The sequence below is a fragment of the Papaver somniferum genome, chromosome 4 (assembly GCF_003573695.1).
Source record: "Papaver somniferum cultivar HN1 chromosome 4, ASM357369v1, whole genome shotgun sequence".
Lineage (NCBI taxonomy): Eukaryota > Viridiplantae > Streptophyta > Magnoliopsida > Ranunculales > Papaveraceae > Papaver > Papaver somniferum.
The window spans coordinates 51,037,163-51,063,466 of NC_039361.1; the positions used below are offsets into that span (position 1 = coordinate 51,037,163).

Genomic DNA, 26,304 nt, shown 5'->3' on the forward strand with positions numbered 1-26,304 from the left:
GACAACATAAGTATAAGTAGAGTTCATAGAGTGTCACACAAGCCTCAAAATTGATTACAAAAAATAGCCAGCTCTGCAATTTTCATGTTTTTAAAAGTGGATAGCTGGTCTATTTGTTTTGTGTTTGCTCTTCTTCATGGATTTTGATATACAAACTTTTTTGGCATAGGAATATTTTGTGGGAAGCTACATAGTTTTTTGGTTAGTACAGATTCCCTTTTGAGTAAAGACAGTGCACTGAAGTTCCTTGACATATATAAACGCTTGGTGATATTACTTCTCTATTCTGGTTTATAAATTAGTGTAAGATATGGTGTGTGGATGTGAACAATGATAGTAGTTCGCGTATATCTAGCTATCTTTCATTTGTAATTTTTGATTTTTTTTTGGGTCGCAATCGGGTAACAAAGACATTTGACAAACTTTTCAGTCCACATGATCATATGTATCCAATGACTAATATTATCAATGAGGTGGCTGTTATAACAGACATAATCTTTTATGCAGCTCCGAATCAAGCCGAGCCAAACAATTATTAAAGAAAATATTATCATTTGGCAGATGTCTGAAACGACTGAGCATTAAATGGACTTTGGTATAAGATACATCAAATGACCATTTTGTTTGAATCAATCAACATCATAATATTATCATGAATCAACTAACGTTTGTTAAAATTAGTAAGGTTCATCTCATCAAAAATAGGGAAAAAATTAGATTAAAAAGAAATAAAATTAAATCAAATTACTATGATGTGAGGAATCTTCAGTCAAAAATGGTTTGCACAATTGATGATTAGTGTACCGAAAACCAAAATTTTATCAATGTTTGATACGTTGATTGATTCTATCATCTTTACCATATTATGGTATTTTCTAAGATGAATACTTGAAGAAGATATTTATCATTTCTTAATATATGGGCATGAAATATTTTTTGTCAAATGTCATCCTGACTTTTTTTTTTCTCTCCTGGTTGATAGTTTTAATGTGTGAATGATTGGCTTTTTTCTTTTTGTGGGAGGTTATTACATATTGTTCGGCATGAAAAAATAATTTTCAGTTTTCTGGATCTCGGGCGATTTCAAGATTTAGTAATTCATTTTGCAGCCAAGCTGAAAATTTAAGTGTTCCGTTACTATTGTGAAAGACAAACATGAAATGAAACCGCAATAAAAAATTGAACCAAGTTTTTCGTTGATATATCCGGTAAGATATTTTTTTATATCGATAACAAAGTATTATGACCACTTGGTAGACAATATGCTTAATTATTCCCCATTCTTGGTTAAATATTTTCTGAGTGAAAATTAAAAATGCACGGTATCAAGTATGTGATAAGACATCAAACCCATTGTTTATTTATTTTGAAAATAACACAATTATATAAAGAACTATCGAACTACCGCAGTTGGACAAAAAATTATTAAACAACCGAGGAACTGCTAGCTAGATATCCATTTGCTGTAGGAGTTTATAATACATCAAAAAAAGAAAAGTCACATGATAGACCATATGTAAGAATTTATACCAAAAGGTCAAGGCTGTTTTGAGAATTTCTGAAAAACAGGAACATGAGATCAAGAAACTCTAAGAATATCGAACTTTGGAGAATTTTAGCTAATTTATGGAGCTGGAATAATAGTACATAGACTCATAAAACGTCGCATTACTCTTTTCTTCCATTGCATGAATTTATATTAGTTTATTGTGTATTTTATATCTTTTAAACTTTATTTATTTTAGTTTTTAATCACATTTTTTCAATTTTTAATCAAATTAATTTTAAAACAAGGACATAAATTTCATGAGCGAGAAAAAATAACCCGTGCATCGCACGGGTGAAAAACTAGTCCCCTTGATCATTATCTTTTGGGTCGTCTTAGTTTTAGGGAGGCAAATAAGAGCGCTGCTGTTCAATACGGGTGTGGAAATAACGTTCTCTGAGCTTCCCGGTCCCCTCTTTAATCATATTTGCAACAGAACCAGTTTTAGGGCCCCAAAATAATCCCACACTCGCAGCAGCAAATTTTCATTGAAGTTTTGTAGGTAATGGGTTCAGAACTAGAAACCCTAACTCAAATTGGCGGAGAAACAAATCAGCTTCAGAAAAGACAGAAAATTGAACCAAATCCAGAAACCCTAGTATCACATAATGAATACCAGCCTCAGAATCTACCAATACAAAATTCAGACCACGTTTATTCTCAGAGTTCTAGGTATGTAGGATTTCATGGACAAGATCATAATACGAATGCCATTGAAATTGCTGCTCAGGATGCTGTTCTTCGTGAACAGGTAAGTTTCTTTCTGTTCCATTATAATTCAAAGTTTGCATCCTTTTACTAAGATTTATTTGTTTCTGTATAATCTTCAGGAATTGGCTACACAACAAATCATACATACTCAAAGGTAAGTTTTAGGGTTTAAATTCAGTAGGTTTTTCGTCTTTACAAATTGAGTTTTCGAAGTTTGAAGTTAAATTTTAATTCTTATCATCACTCCTATATGTTTGAGCTCAGAGAAGCAAGAGGTGGTGGAGATGATGCTGTAGAAGCTGACAGGGACATTCTTTCAGGAAGATATGACTCAACTGCTATAAAGGTTTAAAAATGTATTTCAATAACTCCTTTCATCGAATTTATAATCTATATTACATGTACTTATGCTGTTTGGTTACTTTGTTCTTAGGGGCATCTGTTGAGAATGACTACCGATCATCGTGCAGAAATTGCTTCTAAACGTGGAAATTCTGGGTTGCATGAAAAAGGTAGATTTTGGAGTTTGCTGTTTTTCAACATGGATGTTTCAATGGGGGAATTCCACGTCTTACATTAAGAGAATCTTAGGCAGTATGCACATGTTGTACCACAAATTGGACCTGTTTTTGTGATCTCTATCTTTATCTGTATTCTTTTTGGCGAGACTTTAAATAAGCCATTTGAGGCTTTTCCTTTATTCACCATTTAAATTTCCAACATGTCCCACTATGTTTATGAACACACTCTTATTGCACTTTTCTTACGTTGACAGCCTGCTGATGCTTTTCCCCCCTAATTACAAGAATAATGTATTTGTTGTATAGGGAAAGGTCAAATTGTCAAACCTTTGCTTATCATTATTATAGTCCTAAACCCTAATAATATTTGCAATGTGCATGCACGTAGTCTAGTGCACGATAACCATTTGTTGCTTATTATTTTGTGTATGATATAAAAACTTAGCCATTGACTTCTTAGAGGCGAATGCTCATTCTATTTTTTAATTGATCATTCTGCTGATTCTTTTTCTTTTTCGCTTTCCCTATGTTAGGCAACAATGAAATTGGAAATGGATATGGTACTCCAGGTGGAAGTGCTTACTATGGTGCCTCAAGGCCTTCTACTACCACGTCCAGTATGCTCCAAATATCTGTTTCCTTAGTTCATGAATTGTCATTTGTAGTAGGTTAGTGCTCCTATCTTTAATGCTTCACCAAATTCTGGAGGTGAATCGTGAAATTGGCCCAAACCTTCCAGATCAGGAGAAAGACTTGGAGTCAAAGGATTCAACAAAGGAGTTGCCTGAATATTTGAAGCAAAGGCTGAAGGCCAGGGGAATTCTTAAAGCGGACACAGGAAAAGGGAGTTCTGTAGCTACTCCAAATGTAAGCTATTTCAACCTTTTGGTAACGTAATTGTCTTTTTCTTTGAATAACCTAAAGATTCCAGAACCTCTCTGCGTAACTAAGTCAGTGTTTAAATTATTTTGAAAAATGCTCTTTAGATTTTGTAGTTGTTGTAAACCTGGTTAAATAGTCCCAGTGCCCAATGAGATATTGCTAAAGAAACATTTAAAGATGAACCGTTGACCATACAGTTTACTGACACTTGCCTAACCCATGGTTTATCAACTTTGCATTTGGGGGGTATAGTCTATGTAACTCCAGTGAGGCATTGTCACAGGTGACACTTAGGCGACATAACATACATGTATAAAACCTGCCACACCTGTGTTAACTTATATATTTCCAGGCAGTGATCTTCCGCATCAGTCCCTTAGTGTCACCAGGCAAAATTAGGTTGTTGCTTAGTATTTTGGAAAAAAAGTTAAATATGTCACGCAAGAAACACATTGGCCGCTGTTGAAGTTTAAGACGTGGAATGTGTTTGGACGTCATCTAAGAGGTTTTTAGGTGCTTCTAGGTGTCACCTTGCCTAGTGCCAAGACATAACACATCTTTAAATCTCCAGCTAGTTACTTCCTTATCAAGTTGTTGAAAGCTGTATGACTCTCAACTATTCTTGCTGCAAATCTATTAATTATTTAAGTCTACTCTTCTTTATCTCTTTGATTATTTGATGACCTTACTAATAATTTATTAAAACAATCAACTTTCAGAAGTTGGACATACAGCCAAATCAAGCCACTGCTGTGACAAGGTTGCCACCTGGATGGGTCAGTCTTCTTTGTAATATTACTATTGATGATCACCATATCTTGGCTCTGTGTTTGCTACAGCCGCTTCTTAAGCTTTTGCTTCAAATTTTCTTTTCAGTTTGTAAGGCAGTCTCAGTCTTTTGCATTACTTTAATCTTAGGTTTCCATCTTCTTATTTCTCTGTGAAAATTAGGAGCCCTCTTTCCAATATATATGAATGTTTCTTGTTCTTGCATGTGTAGGTTGAGGCGAAGGACCCAGCATCCGGTTCGTCATATTACTATCACGAAAGTACTGGGAAAACCCAATGGGAGATTCCTTCTGAGAATTTTGGTAGTGCACAACCTCCATATTTACCTCCACAACAAGATTGGATTGAAACATTGGATGAAACATCAGGTGGGTGGTAGATTGGTTCTTTTTATCATTTAGTTTAAATGAGTTTGTAGTTGGAAAAATACTTAGAGTTCTTTTCTTCCAACAGGTTGCAAATACTATTTCAATACAAAAACACATGTATCACAATGGGAAGTCCCAGAATCACTAAAGAAGGTTCCCTTGCAGCACAATAACGAGACGGCTTCTAGGAATACAGTCAACAATAATGGGTCAAGCTCATCCTTCATGCAAATTAAATGCATGGGATGTGGTGGATGGGGATTGGGTCTTGTCCAAGCTTGGGGGTACTGCAATCATTGCACCAGGTATAGCTGAAATATGGTGCTTTGCATCTCTCCCAATCTTTCTTTCTCCTCTTTTATATTACATGTAGTTTCGCATTCTCAATTCAGTATGGTATAACTAACTCAACTAACAACGCTCCATTTTGAATTTAGTATAACGTCACCCAAGTGTTGCACACAATTCGACAAGTCTTTAGGTATAGAACCATGCGTAACTGACCCACACCTGTAGCAGCCAACGAGACCACAAAAAGCTAAACACACAGCTCCAATGTTTTTGTGTATCTCTTTGATTCTTCGTTCTTTTAAGATTTTTTGTTAATGAAAATCAGATTGACAAGAAGTCAGAGTGTACTGCTCCTGAATAACTTGAAGTTTCGAACTGTTCATGAACATAAATACTAGACTAAGAGCATTTGGGTACCAAAGGGAAAAAAAAAAGAGTAGAGAATAACATTTGCTGCTTATCTCAAAATTGTCCGAGATTATTACATCACTTAGAATGCAAACTATTTCTCCACGATATCTGCAGTTAACCTGGCACCATAAAAGCAGATCTTGCCATTCAATATTTTTTCACGCAAAGGCCTTATGGATGAGTCATGTAGAGTAACTAAGTGGTATGAAGATTTGGAGCCTTTTTGACAATATAAATACTTGACATACTTTTCTGACTGATTTTCTTTGATGCACTCGTGGATAAGCGTTCAAAAGGATCCCAAGCTGAATGCTTTCCATGTTTGTGGGCATCCTATTATTCAGTGCACTATTTTCATGTTGAAGCTTATATTGAGATTGGAGCTTGGTATTTCTTTCAAAAGTTATCTTCTAGTGTTTCCTTAGTTTTTTTTTGCTGTATTTCCATTCCAAATGATTGGTCGGTCCTCTTTATTTATGTTAGTAGACCTGGTTTCGTGTTTTACAGTTGTTAACTAGTTGAAAGTTCTACGTATTTTCATTTTACTGGAGAATATCTCGATAATTTTATATCATAGAGAGTATTGAGTGCGTTCTTGACTTATTACTATTGATGCCTGTTCTTCTTCACAAGGAATTTCTGTAATCCTACAGATATCAACCTGCGCAGTGTTCCTCATTACTCTTGTTTTCACTCAGATACAAGCTTGATAAGGTGGCTACTAGTTACAAATCTGAAATCTGGAATTTTTAATGTTATTTATTGCAGGGTTCTCAATCTTCCTTATCAGCAGCACTTCCCCAATTATAATAGTCAACATCCATTCAGCAGTACTGCAAATAACAGAGAAGACTCGAACAAGATAGTATCAAATGATAGGTAAAGCTGGATTACATTTAACCATTAATGGGTTCGGGTTTATGGCTGTGCAACCAGCGCATGCATTTATTCGTTTTTCTAGTTTGTTTATATTCATGTTTGAAGATATCCTGGAAAATCAAAAGGAACATCTTCTTTTGTTTTAGAAACCACAGAAGAAATATGTGTTGATTGAACTTAATGATTTCATTTTCTATTTTCTAGGCCCAGTTCAAAACCCCCTGTGGGCAAGGGTATCAAAAGTTTCAACAAGAAGCGAACACAAACTGAGGATGATGAGTTGGATCCTATGGATCCAAGTGCTTATTCTGACGCACCACGTGGTGGCTGGTACATTATGTGTCTACTATTCAAAGTTCACATCATTATGTGTCCACGGCAATGTGTCAAAAAATAACCACATCGTCTTTTACATCTTCAATATTCAGGGTTGTCGGTCTGAAGGGAGTACAACCACGAGCTGCAGATACCACTGCAACAGTATGTACCATAGGATCCATTTTTTGCTTTTTTGTACATGCAAAGATATATCCTCTCATGCATTAGAATTAGATTCAAATCCCCAATTCTTCAAGGACATGTTAATTTCGATGCCACATGTGTGAACGTCGGTGCCCAAGGTAATGATGGTAAATATATTACTTTATGGGAAAAGATAAACATCACTGGAATATAAATCCTAGAGCAAAGAAGCTGTTCTGAAGCGCACAATTTTCACAAAATGGTCTCAGTGTTGGGCAATCCATGAGCTTTTCTGGTAGCTCTGACTGACTTCCTGAAAGAAATACTAGAACAATCGAATTGATTTTGTTAGTGATGATGAGGAGTCTTATTAATTTGGTGTTTTTCTGATGTTGGGTATGCATATTTGCAGGGTCCTTTGTTTCAACAACGACCATATCCATCTCCCGGTGCTGTTCTGCGCAAGAATGCTGAAGTTGCTGCACAAACAAAGAAACCGGGCTCTCAGTTTGCTCCTATATCCAAGAGGGGCGATGGAAGTGATGGACTTGGTGATGCAGACTAAAGCCAGTGACGGAGCCCCGTAGGATGCACCCATTTTAATAATATTTTGTTACATGGTGTCGATGTTTATAATAATGTCTTTTCTTTTCTTTTCTTTCTATGTTATGGTTGATACACCTTAAGGAAAGCAATGCCGAAAGAAAGATGTCAAAAGTGGTGTACTGGAAAATTTTTCCTGCAATCACCAAGGGTTGATTAGATTAATTTAGTTCTACCACAAGGCGGTGTTATCTTGTGCTTATTTATTTTATCTCGATTTCCGTGTTCCATGGTTCCTTATGGTTGCAGTATACGGATTTAAGTTCCAGAAGCTTTGGCTTTGTTACCTGTTTGTTTATTTTTTCTTTTTAAATTTTGGCCAACTTTATCCTTTTTCATTTTCTTTTGAGGCTATCTGTCTTTACTCGGAAGAGCAAGAAATGTTGTCAGAAACTTGGGTTACGGTTGAAAATGAAAGTTTAACTTACGTTGCTACATTATTCTCTGTTTTTCTCCTTTTTTTCCCTTCAAAAATTTTTATTAAAAACCCGAAATTTCAAGGTGGGTTACACTCTTTCTAGTCATTGAAATGCCTTGTAAACCCAATTTCAAGATGACGCATAAAATCAGACTTAAGCTCCAGTTTTGCGCACTCTTCCAAAAATTGTTAATTTGACATTGGAAATTCATCGGTTAGTTTTAGTAAGTAGTTTTATGGATTCTGATCAAAAAAAGAAAAAAAAAGAGTAGTTTTATGGACTAGTCTCCCCTTTTCTCCCTCATATTGTTCCAAATTTAAATTATGTTCTCAGTTTGAGGACTCCACTAAATTGGACTACCAACAGCCTGCTGTACATTCTCTGTTTCTGGAAAAGAGACGCCAATATTCATTTTTAATTTATAGTATTTTTTTCCTACTAACGGAGGTGTATTGACCTTAAGGATTTCTGGTCAGTTTAGTTGAGCAACCTACGAGAGAATGCCACATTACTTTTTAGGATTTCTAGTCGGTCCAGTGCAGCAACGAATGCACATTCCTTAATAGGATTTCTGGTCGGTCCAGTTGATCAACCTATCAAAGAATGCCACATATGATGTATACCATGCTGTTGGTCCAGTTCTATAGAAGTATAATCGCATGACATGAGAAATTACGTCCACAAACATATGTTAGTTGGTACGAGCATACTAATTACATGGAACAAATCTTGGATAGATACTGCAACTGTGGACATCAGATCACCACTAACCATCCAACGCAACCATTATGCTTAAGTGAAGAATGCACAACTGTTCAGTTAAGCACGGTCTGTGAGTATGAAACCCTGCAACCCATATACTCGTGGTCTATGATCTGTCTACTTCAACCATGCATTATCAGAATTAATGGTTGATTAACACCTTACGAAATGGTTGATTAATTGAGCTGTTAACACAGCTGGTGTCTCATTGACATCTCTCAAAGTCAATTAACCTAATCTAAGGCGTATGCTTCCGTGGGCAAATTTATGATGAATGGGTCCAAACATTTTCACAACCAACCATGGTCTTGCTCATTCTAATATAAATGGGTGTTCTTGTTGGTTGGTGCACTTATTTACATCCCCTTTGCACATTAATGCCAAGTGGCAAAGTGAGTCACCACTCACCAGTAAGTGGTACACTGAAAAAGTCAGCAGGATTAAACCACACTTCACATTTATGAAGGAGTAGTTTACAGTTGAGATTGGGACTGATGTGATCGATCGCGAGTTGGATTGTGTTGCAGTAGTTTAATCCTACTTGCAACATGAGTCACCAGAAGACCCATCCTGTGCACACTATGTAAATGAATGATCTCATTTGAACCCTTCAATATGTCAGACATGTACCAATCAGTTCGCAGTCAATGGTCAGGCAACGAAGGTCACCTTGCCTTTACTTGGCTCTGCATGCCAAGCATAGTTGTAATCAGTTCGTCAAAATTTCTTTTATCATGCATGATCCATAGGAACCCGATCTTATCAGAAGCTTTCTGATCTGGAAAATTTTGAATGTACCGACCGGAGTTACTCCTAGTTCATATGTAGGTCCGAGAGATAAGCCATCCACTTCATAGCTTCGTCACTTTACAGTATTGAAGCTCTTTGACTCTTTTTCTTATTTTCTTAGTCTTCTTTGAATTGCATGCAATTAATTCTAGAATTATATACTTCCATTTTAATAAAGGTTGCGTTAGTGAATATTCGATACTCAAATCTTTTGTACTCATCTTTGGATTTTCTTCACATATATATAAGACAAGCAGATCTAGCATTGCTTTCTTACCTATAGAGCAAGCTCATACCATCACTCACTAACTTCTTGATCGACTCCATCTCTCAAAACACTCACACTTCCCTTACTAAATTAGCTTACATCGAAGAAACTTTAGCTTTGAGAAAAAGAAATGGGTTTCAGTTTAAATTTTGTTCATCCTCAACTCAAGCCTATAGTAGCAAAGATGTCTTTCTTTGATGCTTTCCTGTTCTATGTAATACACACCACCTCTTTAATTATTCTTTATTAGGAGTACTTTTTACCAGTTGAGCTAACTAAACTTGTTTGGTTTTGTTTTGCTTAGATTATACATTGGATGGACAAATATGAAGTTTGGCATAGACTGCCGGTTCTACTTGGAGTAGCTTACCTTGGTATCAGGAGGCATTTGCATCAACGTTATAATCTTTTGCACGTAGGAGACATCAAGGGTCGAAAATATGACACCGATGAGTATTGTTATCGGACAGCTGATGGGAAATGTAACCATCCATCAGATGATCGGATTGGTAGCCAGGGTACATTTTTCAGTCGTAATATGCCTCCTTCAAACTTACCCTACGAGGTAAAATAAACCGGCTCTATAATTAGCTCGGTGATATATCAGACTTATCACTGACCAAAATTTCATTCAGATGGTTTCACGCGATTATAAGCTTAATGCTAAGGTATAAGTTTTCCTTTTTTTCATTTATTGACTAATATACATGAATAACAGCTGCTTGAGCCACACCCATCAGTCGTTGCAGCAAAGTTATTGGCGAGGAAAGAGTTCATAGACAACGGGAAACAATTCAACTTGATTGCATGTTCATGGATACAATTCATGATTCACGACTGGATTGATCATATGGAAGACACTCAGCAGGTTTAGATAATCATCCATATACTGTAATAATGTATGCTTTAGTTTATGGGGTTACCATTGAAACACATCCGTCAATATTACAGACATGTAGTAGTGGCCTAGTGGGTATTTATTCTACTGAAGATAAGGTAGGTAGATATGAAACACAACTAATGCTGTGGATTATGTTTTTTTTTATGCAGGTGGAAATAAGGGCTCCTGACAACATTGCCGATGCATGTCCACTGAAATCATTCAAGTTTCTTAAAACCAAACAAGTTCCAACTAATACTACTGCTGGTTGGCCGTCCAAGGGTAACAACTTCTTGATGAATAACACTGGATCTCTTAACACAAGAACTCCTTGGTGGTAAGAATTAGTTTCCAAAACTAAAACTAGAGCACCTGCTAATTAGTTTGTTTTTTTAACTAGTTGAGATTTTGAACAGGGATGGGAGTGTAATATACGGGAATAACAAAGAAGGTATGGAAAGAATCAGATCATTCAAAGATGGCAAGCTTAGGATATCAGACAAAGATGGATTACTTGAACACGACGAGAAAGGGATACCAATATCCGGGGATGTTCGAAATTGTTGGGCTGGTTTTTCACTCTTGCAGGCTTTATTTGTCAAAGAACACAATACTGTTTGTGACATGCTCATGGTGCATTATCCTGAATTTGACGACGAAAAGCTCTACCAACATGCGCGCCTAGTGACTTCCGCGGTCATTGCGAAAATTCATACCATCGATTGGACAGTAGAACTTTTAAAGACTGATACTCTTGTAGCGGGGATGAGAATCAACTGGTATGGATTTCTAGGAAAGAGAATTAAGGATATGTTTGGACATTTCTGTGGACCGATATTCAGTGGGTTAGTTGGTCTTAAAGCACCAAGAGACCATGGCATTCCTTATTCACTGACTGAAGAGTTTGTGAGTGTTTATAGAATGCATTCACTTCTTCCTGATAAACTTCAGCTAAGGGACACCAACTCGTCTTCCATGGACGAATGCCCTCCTATCACTCAAGAGTACGTAATATTAAATACTACTCCGTCACCGTTCTTTATCTCTCGATTCCTCTCGCTAACTGGAGACTTTGTTTGTGTAATAGGATGGCTATGAGAGAAATGATAGGCAAAGAAGGTGAGAAGAGACTTTCTGAAATTGGAATGGAGAAGATGATGGTGTCAATGGGTCATCAAGCAAGTGGGGCACTAACGTTATGGAATTATCCTTCATGGATGAGAAACCTTGTAGCTCATGATATCGATGGCGAAGATAGACCCGATCCAGTTGACATGGCTGCCTTAGAAAGTAATTCTCTTCTTATTTTGTTATCTACTTCTATATTTAAGTGCGCTTGTATTTATCATGACGAGTTATGTTTAAATATTTATTAGTTTATAGAGATCGGGAAAGGGGAGTGGCTCGATATAACGAGTTCCGAAGGAATTTGTTGATGATTCCTATAAGCAAATGGGAAGACTTGACGGACGATGTTGAGGTTATTGAAGCTCTTCATGACGTGTATGAGGACGATATTGAGAAACTTGATCTACTTGTTGGTCTTCATGCAGAGAAGAAGATAAAGGGTTTCGCAATAAGCGAAACTGCCTTCTTCATCTTTCTATTAATTGCGTCAAGGTAATATACATGATTATATTTGATTCATCGTCGTACTACAGCTGAAATGATTATATGAGTAGCTAATGTACTTACTGATAACTGTAGGAGGTTGGAAGCTGATCGTTTCTTTACAACAAATTTCAATTCTCGAACTTATACCGAGAAAGGATTAGAATGGGTTAACAAAACTGAGAGTTTGAGAGATGTGATCGGCCGACATTATCCTGAAATGACAAGGAAATGGATGAAAAGTTCAAGTGCATTTTCTGTATGGGATTCATCACCTACGCCAACAAACTGTATACCTTTATATCTTCGTCCGGCACCCTAATCAGCTTAAATTGCTCCAAATATACAGAGATACCCTGAGTTTGAGTTTGAGTTTGTAATGTACAATATTCTTGGAGAGTTAGTATAACGACGACACGGATAGTTTGTGTATACCGTAAGTTGAAAAGATCTATGCAAGTTCTTAAAGCACCAACTGTATTCATATATGACTAGAAGGCCCCGGTTCAACCTCTCGACTATTTTGAAGTGGCTCGATATCTTGTATTTCAGAATTAGGCCGAGAAGACACTGTACCACATTTCATTTGTTTAGATATATAAATTTTCGTAAAATTAGACCAATTTAATTTATTTTTCCATTTTTCTTTTCTAATTTCTCACAAAGAGGTTTTATTCTAAAAGTTCGAAACCATCTCGATATACACACATAATCAAAAGGTTGATTTTTCGTTACAAATCAAATGACCTTTCAGTCTCTTATCTTACATTATTTCCCTCATTCTTTTCTTAACATGCCCCTAAAATTCAATTTCTAATATTTTCTTCATTCACAAAATCAAAATCATTTTCTTCTCGAGGTTGTCATAAAAATCCACCATTCATCACTGTTGCAGCGTAATAACTTTTCAATTTTAATTTGAAAATTAAACTTTGCGATACTCCTATTTGTGTGGAGACACCTTGTGACGTAGAGTTACAAAAACGACGGAGAAAAGAACCTGAGAGATATGTGGAAGAGCAGTTCCTATATTTGTTCATTTTGCACCCACTATGGACTCAACAAATTTGAAAAAAAGATGGGAAAACCAGTAAAATTGAGGGTTTGTTGAGTGCGGCCGAAGATTAGGCGCGCACTTGATCATGAACCGCATGGAGGAACAAGACTCGTTGGCGGGTGATCCAAAAACACTGGCATTTGATATAAAACTGCCAGTTTTTCCTTCAAACGCCAGCGTCTGAAGTTTAATCTTCCAGAGCGTGATCCAAAACCGCCAGCGGCTAAATCCAGACAGCTTAAAAATTCTATAAATACTCCTCATTTCAACTCCAAATTCACATATTATAAATATCTTCACTCTCAAATCATCTACAAAAATACCTCCCAGAGTTCGTGGTGTTAGATTCACTCAACACGAGGATTTAGCTATTTGTAGAGCCTTTGTTTTTCACACACAAGATGGTTGTCGATAGGAATGTAGCCGAATCGACATTGTGTTTCTAGGAGAAAGTTTATATAATGTTCGCCGCTCAAACATGGAACATTTATGGGCGTGATTCTCACGGATTGTCGCATTGTTTTAGTGTAATTAGTCGTCATGTATCGGAATTCCTAGGTGTACTAGAGCATAATCACAAAAATAAACTCAACGGTGAAGCTGAACATGAAGTGGAACCCAGAACACTAGCGATGTGGGAGGTATCACACGGCGGACCTTCGCCTTCCAAGCTTGTTTTAACATTCTTAGGGTGCTCAACAGATTCGATCCCTACATCACCCTAGGAATTCCACAACCCGACAATTAAATGAGGACGGGAATTGACGCATATGTAGTAGTTGTTTTAATCTAATGTATTTCTTTTGTTCTCATGTATGATGTGGTTGTTTAATCCAATGTAATATGTTTTTATTTATAAGAAAGGTTTAAATTAGTTATGATATTGATGGTGAAAATGTGAAGGTATCCACATGTTTAGTTTACCTAATCATAACACAAAATAAACACCAAACTAAATAACATAATACTGTAGTGGATCGATTTGTCCCTCAACTTTAATCAGCCCACTTCACCAAAAAACACCTAGGACGTTTCCAGAAATGCATTCCACACGTGTCTTCTTCAGTAGAAGTGCACAAATGCATAAAAGTCCTGCAATCGGGCTTTGAGCATCCACTGATTCTCTGTAGACAATGTTTGTATTTGTGATCTCCGTATCCACAATGCTTGCAGTGCAATAACTTCTTCTTCAATTTGGATTTAAGTTTGAAGTTTTTGCAAAATGTTGCAAACTTTTCTTCTTCTTCTTTAACCTTGCATAGCATCATCTAACATATGTGGTTCCTCTGGACAGTTAGGATCTTGACATTGCAAATACCTTAGATTTTACGGTTGTGATTCAATCACCATTATGATTCGTGAACAACCTTCTCGCGGACACTTTGATACATTCAAGGGCATTGCATAAGACTGCGGTTATCCATGAAACATAATGGACAAACCTCTTTTGCTTCGACACATAATATTTGTTTCGCCTTGCCTTTAGAAAACATGGTGGATGTTGTTGGCTAAGAAAGAAATCTGTTAGTTTGATTGAGAATCAAACCTAGTGCTGTATTTATAACAAAAAAATAAAATAGTCGTTGGTAATTGAAACGGGCGGTCATGGTAAAGTCGCGCGGTTTTACTTCGGCCACCAATGACTAAATTTCCAACGGATTTATTTTATTTCTCACCCTATAAATTCGATTCTTCTCATTTTCAAATTCACATCTTCTTCTTTCTTTCTAAAACTCTTAATATCTCTCACTTTGAAGAAATGTCTGCTAGAATTCGTGGTACCAAGTTTACTAAAAAAGAGGATTTAACTAGGGGAAATATCCTATTGGGGGACGTCCGTATTGTGATTGACAAAATAAGGGGTGGAATATTAAAATTCCTAACTCAGGGACTTCGGTCATTTCGGGTCGGGACAAATTCGGAAATGCCAAGTGTATCCTAATTTTTTTTCGCGTTTCATCATTGTCCTGATTGTCCCTAATTCAATTGGGCAACATGACAGTTCGGTGTATGACCAATAAGATAATATATTATCAATTGGACAACATGACAGTACTGATTGATTTATTTATACTTACCGTGTTTTGAACACTTTATGTTGATGAACGTAATATAGTAAGTACAATAAGATAACATTGATACGTTATTGAATTTTTTCCAAGATTTCTCGCCTCTAGCCGTCGTTCAGGAATTCACGTCTTCGCCCACTCTTCACTAAACTATATGACTGGTCTGAATTATAACTTTTTCCACGGTATGATAATGAGAGCTTTCTAACATTGCTGGTGTATAAAACTTCTGACTTTCATAGCAAGTTCACAGGTATAATCTTTGAATCTTTTAATATCTGTTGCAGTGAATACGTATCCATCCTTCGAAAATCAGATTGCATCCTTACTTACAACCGGTGAATAAATGCAACATTATTAACTTTTAGCTTATCACATACTAACATAAGAATCCGCACTCCTTCAATCTCGTGATACAGGTAATGGCAACTGCAAGATGAAACTTAGCTTATATAAAGACAACTATCTTTATTGATGTTTAGAAAATCTCTCAAAACTAAACACAAGCTCTAATCTTGCTCATATGATCAACCACAACTTTGGTGATCATATATATATAGAACTATGAATTCCTTTTCCTAGTCCTATTAACTTATTACATGTCTTTCCTTTTCTTAGAACTAGATGACTTCTAATTCCCTTAGGATTACATCAATTTCCTAATCTTGTCCTAACCAACTTGTTAGTGACTTCTATGTTGAAGTTAATCCAACAATCTCCCCCTTAAGCTTCAACTGTGCTTGTGAAAAATCTTATACGTATGATGGTGCTCTCGTCTCCCATGGCTCGGTGTAGACAAGCTCTGATACCAATTAATGGGAGACGAGAGCACTATAATACGTACAAGATTTTTCACAAGCACAGTTGAAGCTTAAGGGGGAGAATGTTGGATTAACTTCAACATAGAAGTCACTAACAAGTTGGTTAGGACAAGATTAGGAAATTGATGTAATCCTAAGGGAATTAGAAGTCATCTAGTTCTAAGAAAAGGAAAGACATGTAATAAGGTAATAGGACTAGGAAAAGGAATTCATAGTTCTATATATATATGATCACCAAAACTGTGGTTGATCATATGAACAAGATTAGAGCTTGTGTTTAGTTTTGAGAGATTTTCTAAACATCAATAAAGAGAGTTACTATGAAACTGAGATTTTCCGTCTGATGTAAAAATAATATTTCCTTTGTAATCAGTAATAGTAGCTCAAAATCCACCATTTTCTTTTACTTTGTTGAACTAAAAGGATCCATCACACGCAACACGATAAAAAATTTCTCCATAATCTAATTTATAATATAGATGATATTCATTAGGTGGTGGAGTACATAGTGATTTGCATAGAATTGAAATTTGATGACGTTGTAATAATAGATTTCGTGAATGAGATTTTCAGGAATCTCACAAGTTGAATTTGGAAGAACAAGGATTAGGTTTCTCTCATCTCTAGGTCTTGAGATTAAGATGAGATCGTTATGATTAACTTCTTAATAGTTGATGATAATTCTAGGGTAATCTTCTTCATATTTGATTCTTAAAACATCATCCTTAATCTTCTCTTTGATGATTGATAATAATAGTATGTAGAGTGATGATTGATGATACCAGTTTATAGAGAGAGTGACAATAAAATTGGAATCTTAGACATTTTTATAATATTATGATTGATTGCCAAAAATGATGAAATAAAAGTGTGAAAATGATTTTAAAAATTTATGAAGAAGATAGCACCAAAAAGGAATGAATCTTTTTAAAACTGTATATTGAACGGTCAAATTTAGGGATTTAATTCGAACGAGGTGTATCTAGTAACTTTTAAAGCTATATATTATAACCGTGCCACAACAGATCAAGAAATAGTAAAATACATAGCTTTCCCATTTTACCTCAACAGATTATTCGCAACAATGGGAGACACTATTATTTCCTATTTCGGTGGGCAAAGTTCATTAAATAAAATGTTGGAATATTAATATTATAACTCAAGGAAACTAAAGGAACGTACGCTATACTTGCAGCAGACTTGTTTCCATATTTTGCCGTCTGCAGTCCTAACACCTTCTTCAAAATAAATAGCCTCTACGTCATACCTGCATGAAGAAGAACAAACTTTACAATTAACAACTTGGAACAAGTATGATATTAGAGAAGCGAGAATAAACAGAAAAGTCTTAATCCAAGCAAGGTTTTCGACACTTTTGAGAGATTTGTGATTGAAACAACACATGTTATAAGATAAAAATGTTAATGTACAGAGAGGTACAACCATTTAAAGACATTGCTCAGTTTTGCGATGACTAACCAACATAGTTTCCTTGATGAGTTCGTACACAATGATGGAAAAATAAGAAGACAAATTCGAGAAAGAATGTATAAGATCTCTAATTTGGTATCTATCTCTCTGGCAATGTTAGACAAAATCCCTAAAGAGAATAAGAAGAAAAATATGAAGGATGAGCAAGTTTTTCCAGGTTACGGAGAGATGGCGGACGGTTTTACACCATGGGTTACGAAAATGGACAGGAGATTGTTCCAATCTACTGATGTCAGTGGAATGAGTTATGATTTAGTGGTGGCAAAAGATGGAAATGAGAATTATACCACAATTAGTCAAGCTGTTGAAGTTGCACCAGAGTCGTCAACTAGAAGATTCGTCATCCATATCAAAGAGGGTGCCTACTTTGAAAATGTTCAAGTAGTGAGAAAGAAAACAATGTTGATGTTCGTCGGGGACGGGATTGGAAAGACGATTGTCAAATCTAACAGAAGCGTTGGTGATGGCTGGAGTCTTTCGGGATCAGCCACCGTTAGTAAGAAATTTAGGGATTTTACTTTTTGTTGTTGTTTTCCTCTCCATTTCCCACAATAACCATAACTTATCTTTCACCATTGATAAAGCTCCAAATTGATCCTCAACATTTCTCTCTTTGTATTTTTAATTTCACCTTCTTCTTTCAAATCAATAATAATAAGAATAAACAAATGGATTACACAAAGCTTTTGATTGGAAACCTAGCGACAAGTTGGCCCCAACTCCTCTTTGAATTGCAACGCCTAAACGATAAAAAATAAAACTATCTAAGCCACTACTAGCGTCATTGCTAACCAAACAATTCCTTAGACGCTTGAAAAAAACCCAGAGTGTCCTCACCAAGTTCCTCTAGGGTAGAGAAAGCTAGAACACCCAAACCATAACCATGTGCAACACACTTATCCGAGTATTTGGTACGCTTACGTGAAACCACACCAGAAATAGCTTTACCAGGAGCGAAGGAGCGGACACCATCATCAGTGAATGGAGAGACACCTGTAACATCCATAGAAACATCTTGACCATTTTCCCAGTTAAGGACAAGGATATCAGCAGGTTTTAGATCTTTGCCATCATCCGACTGAAGACCGAGAAAAACCTCCTTGCGCGCATGTACATTAGCTTTGTAACAAATATCAATGACAACATCACGAACAACATCATGGCGAAACTTATATCCAATATCTTTAGCACATTGAAACGCATGATCACCAAAAATGTAATGTTAATGATTGAATTTTATGTCTAAAACTATATAAAAGTTCACTGCAATCGAGTACTTTATTCTACAACCACTTCTTTTCCATCGCATCTGTTTAGTAAAAAATGATAAAGTAAATGAGCAAGTGGAATAATATGTAAAAAGATAAAATAAGATTTCCTATTTTATTGGTGACCACAATCGGTTTCTTAGATGACTCAATAAGGAGAAGACTCAATGGAGTATTCGTGACCTTTTATAAATTATGCTCCATCTATACAAAAAATATTATTTACTTTAACTTGTCGGACATAATAAACCAACAATATACTTGCATAAATGCATCGACTGAATCACAATGTTATATATTATTTTTTCATTGCAACGCAATAAAACTTATAATGTTTTTGAAAACTAAATTGTGATTTCAAGTAAGAAGCTCAACAAATGAAAAAATTAGAAAAACAAAAGACTATTCAAATAGAATTACGAGATATATGTAGTATTTTACATTCTAAAATGTAAAAGTATTACATGAACCACATATATTTAATATTTTTATACATATAAAGGTATCACATTAATCACATATGAGAAACAAGAAATTTTAAGAGACTTATGTTGTACAGAACTTCCGGCGTTCCTTCCGGGTAAACTAATTACAGATAACATTATCATAGCCCACGAACTTCTACACTAAATGAAAATCTCCAAAGAGAAAAAAAGGTTACCTATCCCTTAAATTGGATCTATCTAAAGCGTTTGATAAGGTAGTGGAGTTTCATTATAAAAGCTATGATATCATTTTGATTTAACTCTTCATGCGTAAATATTATTGTGCAACGCATATCAAACACCTCTTTCTCCATTGTCCTTAATGGTTCCATAGGCCTAAAATTCAAGAATTCTAGGGGTTTAAGACAAGGAGACCCACTCTCTCCTTACCTTTTCCTAATCTGTATGGAAATTCTTTGCAGACTTCTTAAAAATGCAATCGTAAAAAAAGAAACTCTAAAATGCTCTGAATATTTCTCATATATTTTTCGCTGATGACTGCTTTCTTTTCATAAAAGCGCATTTGGAGAAGCGAAAAATTGATTAGCCATTTTATCAATTTTCGGGGACATAACATGTTAAATGGTAAACCTTCAAAAATCTGGAACTTATTTTATCCGCCGAATACATCCAAGACATGGAAAAATAATCGCAAAAATCCTAAAAGTCCCTTTGATGACTAAAAATGAAAAGTACTTGGGCCCACCATTCTTTTCTGATAAGAAACGAAAACAGAACTTTAAACCTCTTCTACAAAGGTATTATTCTGCTCTACAAGGTCAGAAATCTAAGCTTCTCTCTCAGGCGGGGCGGACATGCTAATAAATTCTATTCTTCAAGCCTATCCAACTTATCAAATGCAAGTTCTTGCTCTGCCCAAAGAAACTTTAGATCAATTGGACCGGATTCAAAGAAATTTCTGGTGGAACAAAGATGGGCTCAAAAGATAAGGAGGATTCAATCGTGGGCAGGTATATATAAAATTATTTCTCAAGAGGGGGCAGGAATTAAAAACCCACATCAATTATATTTAGCCATGCTCACCAAACTTTCCAGTAAACTCATTTCTGAACCAGATCAATTATAGGTCCAACTTCTAAAATCCAAATATTTCCAAAACTCTAATCCTGTTGAACTTCTAACCTTTGGATTTGAACTAGTATCCAATAAGGTTTGAACCTTATTAAAGGTAACTTCGTATAGAAAATTAAAAATGAAGCGTCAACAAAATATAGGAAGATAGATGGGTTCTTAATGAATCCATAATTCATAAACCCTTGAATGGAGTGGTTCAAATTCCTAAATTTGTCATGGAGTTAATTACTCCAGAAGATACTTGGGATCAAGAAAAAATAGATCAATATTTTACTCCGGAAATTAAGGGAAAAAAATTCTTGCTATTCCGACACAAAGCAAGGATAAAGATAAAATCAAATGGAGGCATCATTCTTCAGGAATATTTTCAGTGAAGAATATTTATAACTTTCTTATAAATCAGGAACAAGATAACGACAATTTGTCGAATTTTCCTTGGAAGAAATAATGGAAATAATCTTTTTTACAAGAATTAGATTATTCATTTGGAAATTAGTCCAGAAATCTCTACCAACTTCTAGCAGACTAGCGGCTCATATCTCCAACAATTATATAGACTGTCCGATATGAAATTCATTTGAAAATGAACAAAATCTCGGTTGATGGTGGTTTTTAGTTCGGGGCTAAAATTGTAAAATCCTATATTTAATGTGTCGTCGTTCTCCAAAGAAATAGAGCCATTTAAAAGTGGTGTTCCTATGCCTCTTTACTTACATATGTATTGAGCAATTCTTATATATGAAATTTACTTAAGAATAATGTTGATTGCAAAATCCCAGGTATTCTGTAAATTTTATTAATCTCCCGCCTGCATTATTCACTAATGTATGACTTGATGAGTATTTTTCCTATGCTATCCCCAGCTGAACTCTTAATATTGACATGACCTGACAATTAATGTTCGCTCGCATCTAAGTAGCATGAATTTCCAGAAGTGTCAGCACTAAGATCTGCATGAAAGTACTCAATCGGAAGCACGCAAACTGCGCTTCTCTCTGAGAATAAAATTGGTAATTTTGTGTCAACGCAAAGAATTCATCAAGTTGATTAATTTTGTGTCGGCTAGCAAAATTCAAATTTTTAACTTAATTTTACCAATTTACAAAAATTAGGTTTTTGCGGCCTGTGCAATATCTCGAACCCTATTGATCGATACCAAACCTAGGAAAACTAGGAAATTGATCCATCATAGAACTAGTAGGAGAAAATCCTATTGAAAATGGGAAATAGGAAGAAAAGAGGAAACCGTGACCGACTGAAGCCGTGGCAAAAAGAGATTGGCCGCGCCACTTGGCCTGCCAATTTTCCCTAACTCGAGGTTCCTTTGGCCGGTGTTCCTTTTTTTTTATTTTGTTGGATGCCGGCCCCTCTTTCTAATCGACCAATCAAATCGCTCTAAATGCGCAACCTACACTTTTAATTAAATTTGGAAGTTGGCTGGTTGACACGAGTAATTCCTTAAGAAATCGAATATAGGCTGCCCATGTAGTATTGAAACGATTACGGCCGCACGATTTGGTCGACTGATTTATCAAGCATAGCCGCCTCCCGACATGATCGGACAAGTTCCGTGGTACACACTGGCGGACCCACTTATACTCAACCAATCGGAGCCTTCCCAGCTTTCAAGCAAATCCCCAAACCGATCGCTCAAATTAGGACGGCCGTGCGACTCAAAAACCCTAATTTATGTCAGCGGTAGCGCATTACTGTCGCAAAAAGATCTCGACCATCCAACTTCGCTAGCCGAATAGACCGGCCTAGATCTGATTTCAAGCAACCAGCAAGGTACGGCCATGCTCACCGGCAGCTCAACAATAGCTCTGACCAATCACATTGCTTCAAATATGCCATCAATGCCACAAAACGATTATCCAAAGTATGCCGGTCACATGGATGCAAAATCCTTGAATTTAATCAACGACAGTATGCAACTGCCGCAAATAAATCGTGGTCTTCCAACTTCGCCATCAAAATTGACCGGCCTACATATAATTTTGGGCGACCAATAAGGTGTCGTAGTGATCACCAACCGCTCCTCTTCTATGATGGACGATCGACTTGCCTTTAACTCTCCCAAACGGCTCCTGGTAGATTCTCAAAGATGGCTGGCCGCGCTCCTTTTAAGACATTAAACTCCCCGACCAACCAAGACAGGCTTCATACAACGATGCTTCATGAGCATCAATTATTTTGAGTTGCTTGCTTAAAAGTGATGCTTTATATGCATCGATTATGAACGATTTTTTTTTATAAATATCGGTTTCATAAATAACTTAATTATTCAACTTAAGAGCATTGCATGCTACTTTTTACGGCAAGTCTCATGACTTGACTTGTCACATATGACTGCCGGTCGCATAGATTGCGCGTGATTGGTCGAAATAATTAGGTCTTGTGAGAAAGACCCACTCAGCAACTTGTTATGTATTTTTCTACAAAATACTCGAGACATCAAACATGTCACAAACTGGGGGATGTTCATCAAGGTATTGGTCTGGCGGTTTACAGCATGCGGCGTGGAACACGCCTATTATGAGAAAGTGTCAGGAAAGGCAGACAGTTGGTGATAGTATAGAAGTAGTGGAAATAAAATCAACCAGTCTTCTCCTCATAATAGAGACGTTATTTTCACCATTCTACACGATATCCACTTCTCAATCACTCAACTACCTCCACTTCCTATGAGATTAGGGTGCGTTCAACTATGACTTGTATAAATAGGTTTTCAACCTATTTCGAAAAGCCAGTGTTATCAATACGAGTATCCATAAAACACCAAGAACTTATAGCTTACATTCCGCAAACAAGTTCCATATTCTGATACAAGTCATAAACAACCACACCTTCATAATTCATCATCCGGATCTCAACACCTTCTTCGCTTCCCTCCTAAGATCAACCCTGGTCCTGATATTTTTTCAGGTATATTCTATAAGACATGCTGGGATATCATTCATGAAGATCTAGTGGCTGCAATCCAATTTTTTTGGAAGAGGAAATTCATACCAAAGGGTCTAAATTCTAGTTTCTTAATCTTGATACTAAAATTTCAAGGTGCAAAATAACTTATCAGTTCATAAATATTGGCCTAAGTAATGTCAATTTAAAAATCATCACTAAGCTAATTCCTACAAGAATGAGTACTCTAATTGGTAAATGAAAAGGCGAGGGTACCCAAATATATCTCAAGCTAAAACTTTTCCTACCTATAAGTCCTTTCCGAAAGTGATTGTCTATGGACTGAGTCGAGACAATATAACTAATCGGTTCATACTTTGTGTGATCGTCTATGGATACGAGATCGAGACAATACAACAACGAAGTATGTTTACTTTATATAAAGTTTCGGACTTAACCAAACACAATAGGATTGCTTATCAAGTAAATAGGAATTAACATTTGTGTAATTTACTTTAATTATAATAAAATAATTATAATGCGGAAAATAAAAGTAAATGACACAACAAGATTTTGTTAACGAGGAAACCGCAAATGTAGAAAAACCCCGGGACCTAGTCCAGAATTGAATACTCTCAGGATTAAGATGCTACACAAAATTACACCTAAATTCGTATAGTTGAGACCTAGTACCTAAATCTATAGTATACCTAGTTCCGTATGTATTCCCACGCCTCCGACTTATGAATAAGTCATGTACTTGGAACAATCCCTTTGGTTCGTATTCCAAATAGTAAAGGAACAAGAAATCTGTTTGGTATCAACTCTATTCAACCAAGTGATATGAGTCAGACAAAGGCTCTTCCGTTTATCTCAACATAAACTCCTTCGTAGGGTCTAGATCTATCTTATGTTCAATCACCCAAAGGTAATCAGTTAAGATTAATCCAACAACATCTTTAATCCGAAGAATCGTGTTGATGCCGATCTACTCAATTAATCAATCCAATCTATCACAAGGATAAACCGATTATTAATTGGATCATCTTTTCCCAAACAAGTATTGTGCACACCAAAGATTATAAAACCCAAGTCAGATCTTCAACATCTTCTTTGTCTTCAAATATTCTTAAATCTTCAATAAACACCTGCACACAATCACTTGAATCTCTTGTGATCAATCACGCACAAAACGGAGTCTGTTAACAATGGATTATCTCAAGATCGTCTTTAGAACTAACAACAGTCTAAAGATCCCTGTCGAAACTCTGAACTAGTTTGAGTGAATCTTATATCATAAGAGAAGATTCTCAAGAATAAACAAACTAGGTGCAATCAGATTTCAACCACCGTTAGTCAATCAAATCAATCGAAAACAAAGATAAACCGCAATTATCTAGTTTCCCACCAACGAGTCGCGCTAGAGCTTCTCAATCCCAAAGAAGACTTTAAAACGAGCGACCATAAGAGATTTCACCTAATTAGATTACTCTCCTCTCCGATAGGCGGCTACACCAGTAACAAAGACAAAAGAGGAAGTCTGTTGTTACGAAGGATTAATTTGCTAGAAAGGCAAACTTCGTGTATTTATAGACAAGGAAGTTTGGACACCAAGGAATTTCCAAAACCGAAAATATTCTCAAGATATTCATAAATGCACAGATTCGGTTTTCATAATTCCTGGAAATGCTCTGTCCAAAAATACAATCGAAATCTCTCGGAAAATCTAATTAGTAAATGCACATTACTAATTCCATAATTTCCCTACAAAGTTAAATTAATAACCTTAATTAAAAGATTCTTAACTTACTTATGTTTCGATCCTGGAATTCTCTTTCCTTAGCCTTTAAGGAATATCTTTGAACAATTATAGAAATAAACATTCACAGCACGTGTTCAAAGTTTGTCGACATCTTTACTTTGTAAGTTCTCTTTCACACTTACAACCTTGAAACCGATTTGCCACACTTCCAAACAAGTTTAAATTTTTTTCATCTGACTTTCAAGAACTATGTGATTTATCAAACCAACATCAATCACAATCATGGGTTTACGGTTATACCAAAATAAGTTTCGGTTCTACCTCCATGTGAGTACTACGCATAGTCGCACTAGCTTCCCAAAGATTCGGTTGACTAGGTACTAGGATCGGTTCCCCACATATATATGGTATTAAACTCATATGTGTTGCACATGTCCATAGGATCGGTTCCCCTTTCTGCTATAAACCTTGTTGCACCCCATACAAGGATCGATTCCCTATTGCACTGCACCCCTTAGGTTCGGTTCCCTTTCCCTCACTAGGATCGGTTCCCTACACCCAACAAGGATCGGTTCTCTTTCCCCAACAAGGATTGGTTCCCTTTCCTCAAGGCACATACAATCCGATCATACCAGGTGATTACTTAAGATTGGTTTTATTAATAAAAGTTATACCAATACAAAATTCAGGACTTTGTGAATAGTTCTACCAAGAACACAACAATTTGTGAGCGGTTATACTCTACCACACATATTGGTTGTTCATAATATATGCAATGAATAACAAAACCAATAACTCCCGGTAATTTCCTTTTCGGTCCACAAACAAGTTTATGAACTTACTTCTTTAGAACACTTGTAAACATTGTTCCCTAGGATGAAATCCTCACCTTATACCCATACATAATCACAATAGTATTCAAATGATTATGGCGATGTCTTATCTACAAAGTTTAATGGTTAAGCAAGAAACCTCGTATTGCATTCCTTAATACTATGTCTATCTAGAGTTCAAACATGCTTCGCAGTTATGTTTTCAATATGCACGACTTGAAATATATGTTAGGGAATGAAACAGTTCAAGTCAAATATCACTAACCTCAAGTGGAAGGATGATTGTTGTCGTTGTAGCTCCTTGCTTCTTCACATCTTCAAGACTTTGCA

The 26,304-nt window shown here is 36.1% G+C and overlaps 2 protein-coding genes across 3 annotated transcripts; both read left to right on the top strand.

Annotated features, from left to right (window-relative positions):
• The first annotated feature begins 1,912 nt into the window (after positions 1-1,912).
• On the top strand, positions 1,913-7,691 carry LOC113275452. Of its 2 annotated transcripts, none has more exons than XM_026524958.1 (13): positions 1,913-2,297; positions 2,377-2,411; positions 2,522-2,603; positions 2,691-2,769; positions 3,312-3,446; positions 3,518-3,645; positions 4,380-4,436; positions 4,661-4,817; positions 4,903-5,122; positions 6,288-6,398; positions 6,603-6,728; positions 6,827-6,878; positions 7,273-7,691. In XM_026524958.1, the coding sequence occupies exons 1-13, from the start codon at positions 2,052-2,054 to the stop codon at positions 7,423-7,425; spliced, it is 1,581 nt and encodes a 526-aa protein (XP_026380743.1). In that variant the 5' UTR covers positions 1,913-2,051; the 3' UTR covers positions 7,426-7,691. The 2 variants fall into 2 exon arrangements, with proteins under 2 accessions (XP_026380743.1, XP_026380744.1); XM_026524959.1 differs by having other exon boundaries at positions 3,312-3,395.
• A 1,742-nt stretch (positions 7,692-9,433) lies between these two features.
• LOC113275454 (alpha-dioxygenase 2-like) lies at positions 9,434-12,713 on the top strand. The gene is made up of 8 exons (XM_026524960.1): positions 9,434-9,915; positions 10,006-10,266; positions 10,420-10,569; positions 10,752-10,918; positions 10,998-11,585; positions 11,669-11,871; positions 11,958-12,201; positions 12,289-12,713. The coding sequence occupies exons 1-8, from the start codon at positions 9,832-9,834 to the stop codon at positions 12,512-12,514; spliced, it is 1,923 nt and encodes a 640-aa protein (XP_026380745.1). The 5' UTR covers positions 9,434-9,831; the 3' UTR covers positions 12,515-12,713.
• The last annotated feature ends 13,591 nt before the right edge of the window (positions 12,714-26,304 follow it).

Coding starts and splice junctions, on each gene's coding strand:
- LOC113275452 (XM_026524958.1), top strand. CDS start 2,052: ATGGGTTCAGAACTAGAAACCCTAACTCAAATTGGCGGAGAAACAAAT. Junction 3,646..4,379: donor GTTCTGTAGCTACTCCAAAT/GTAAGCTATTTC, acceptor ATCAACTTTCAG/AAGTTGGACATACAGCCAAA. Junction 4,818..4,902: donor AACATTGGATGAAACATCAG/GTGGGTGGTAGA, acceptor TTCTTCCAACAG/GTTGCAAATACTATTTCAAT.
- LOC113275454 (XM_026524960.1), top strand. CDS start 9,832: ATGGGTTTCAGTTTAAATTTTGTTCATCCTCAACTCAAGCCTATAGTA. Junction 11,872..11,957: donor TGACATGGCTGCCTTAGAAA/GTAATTCTCTTC, acceptor AATATTTATTAG/TTTATAGAGATCGGGAAAGG. Junction 12,202..12,288: donor TTTCTATTAATTGCGTCAAG/GTAATATACATG, acceptor TGATAACTGTAG/GAGGTTGGAAGCTGATCGTT.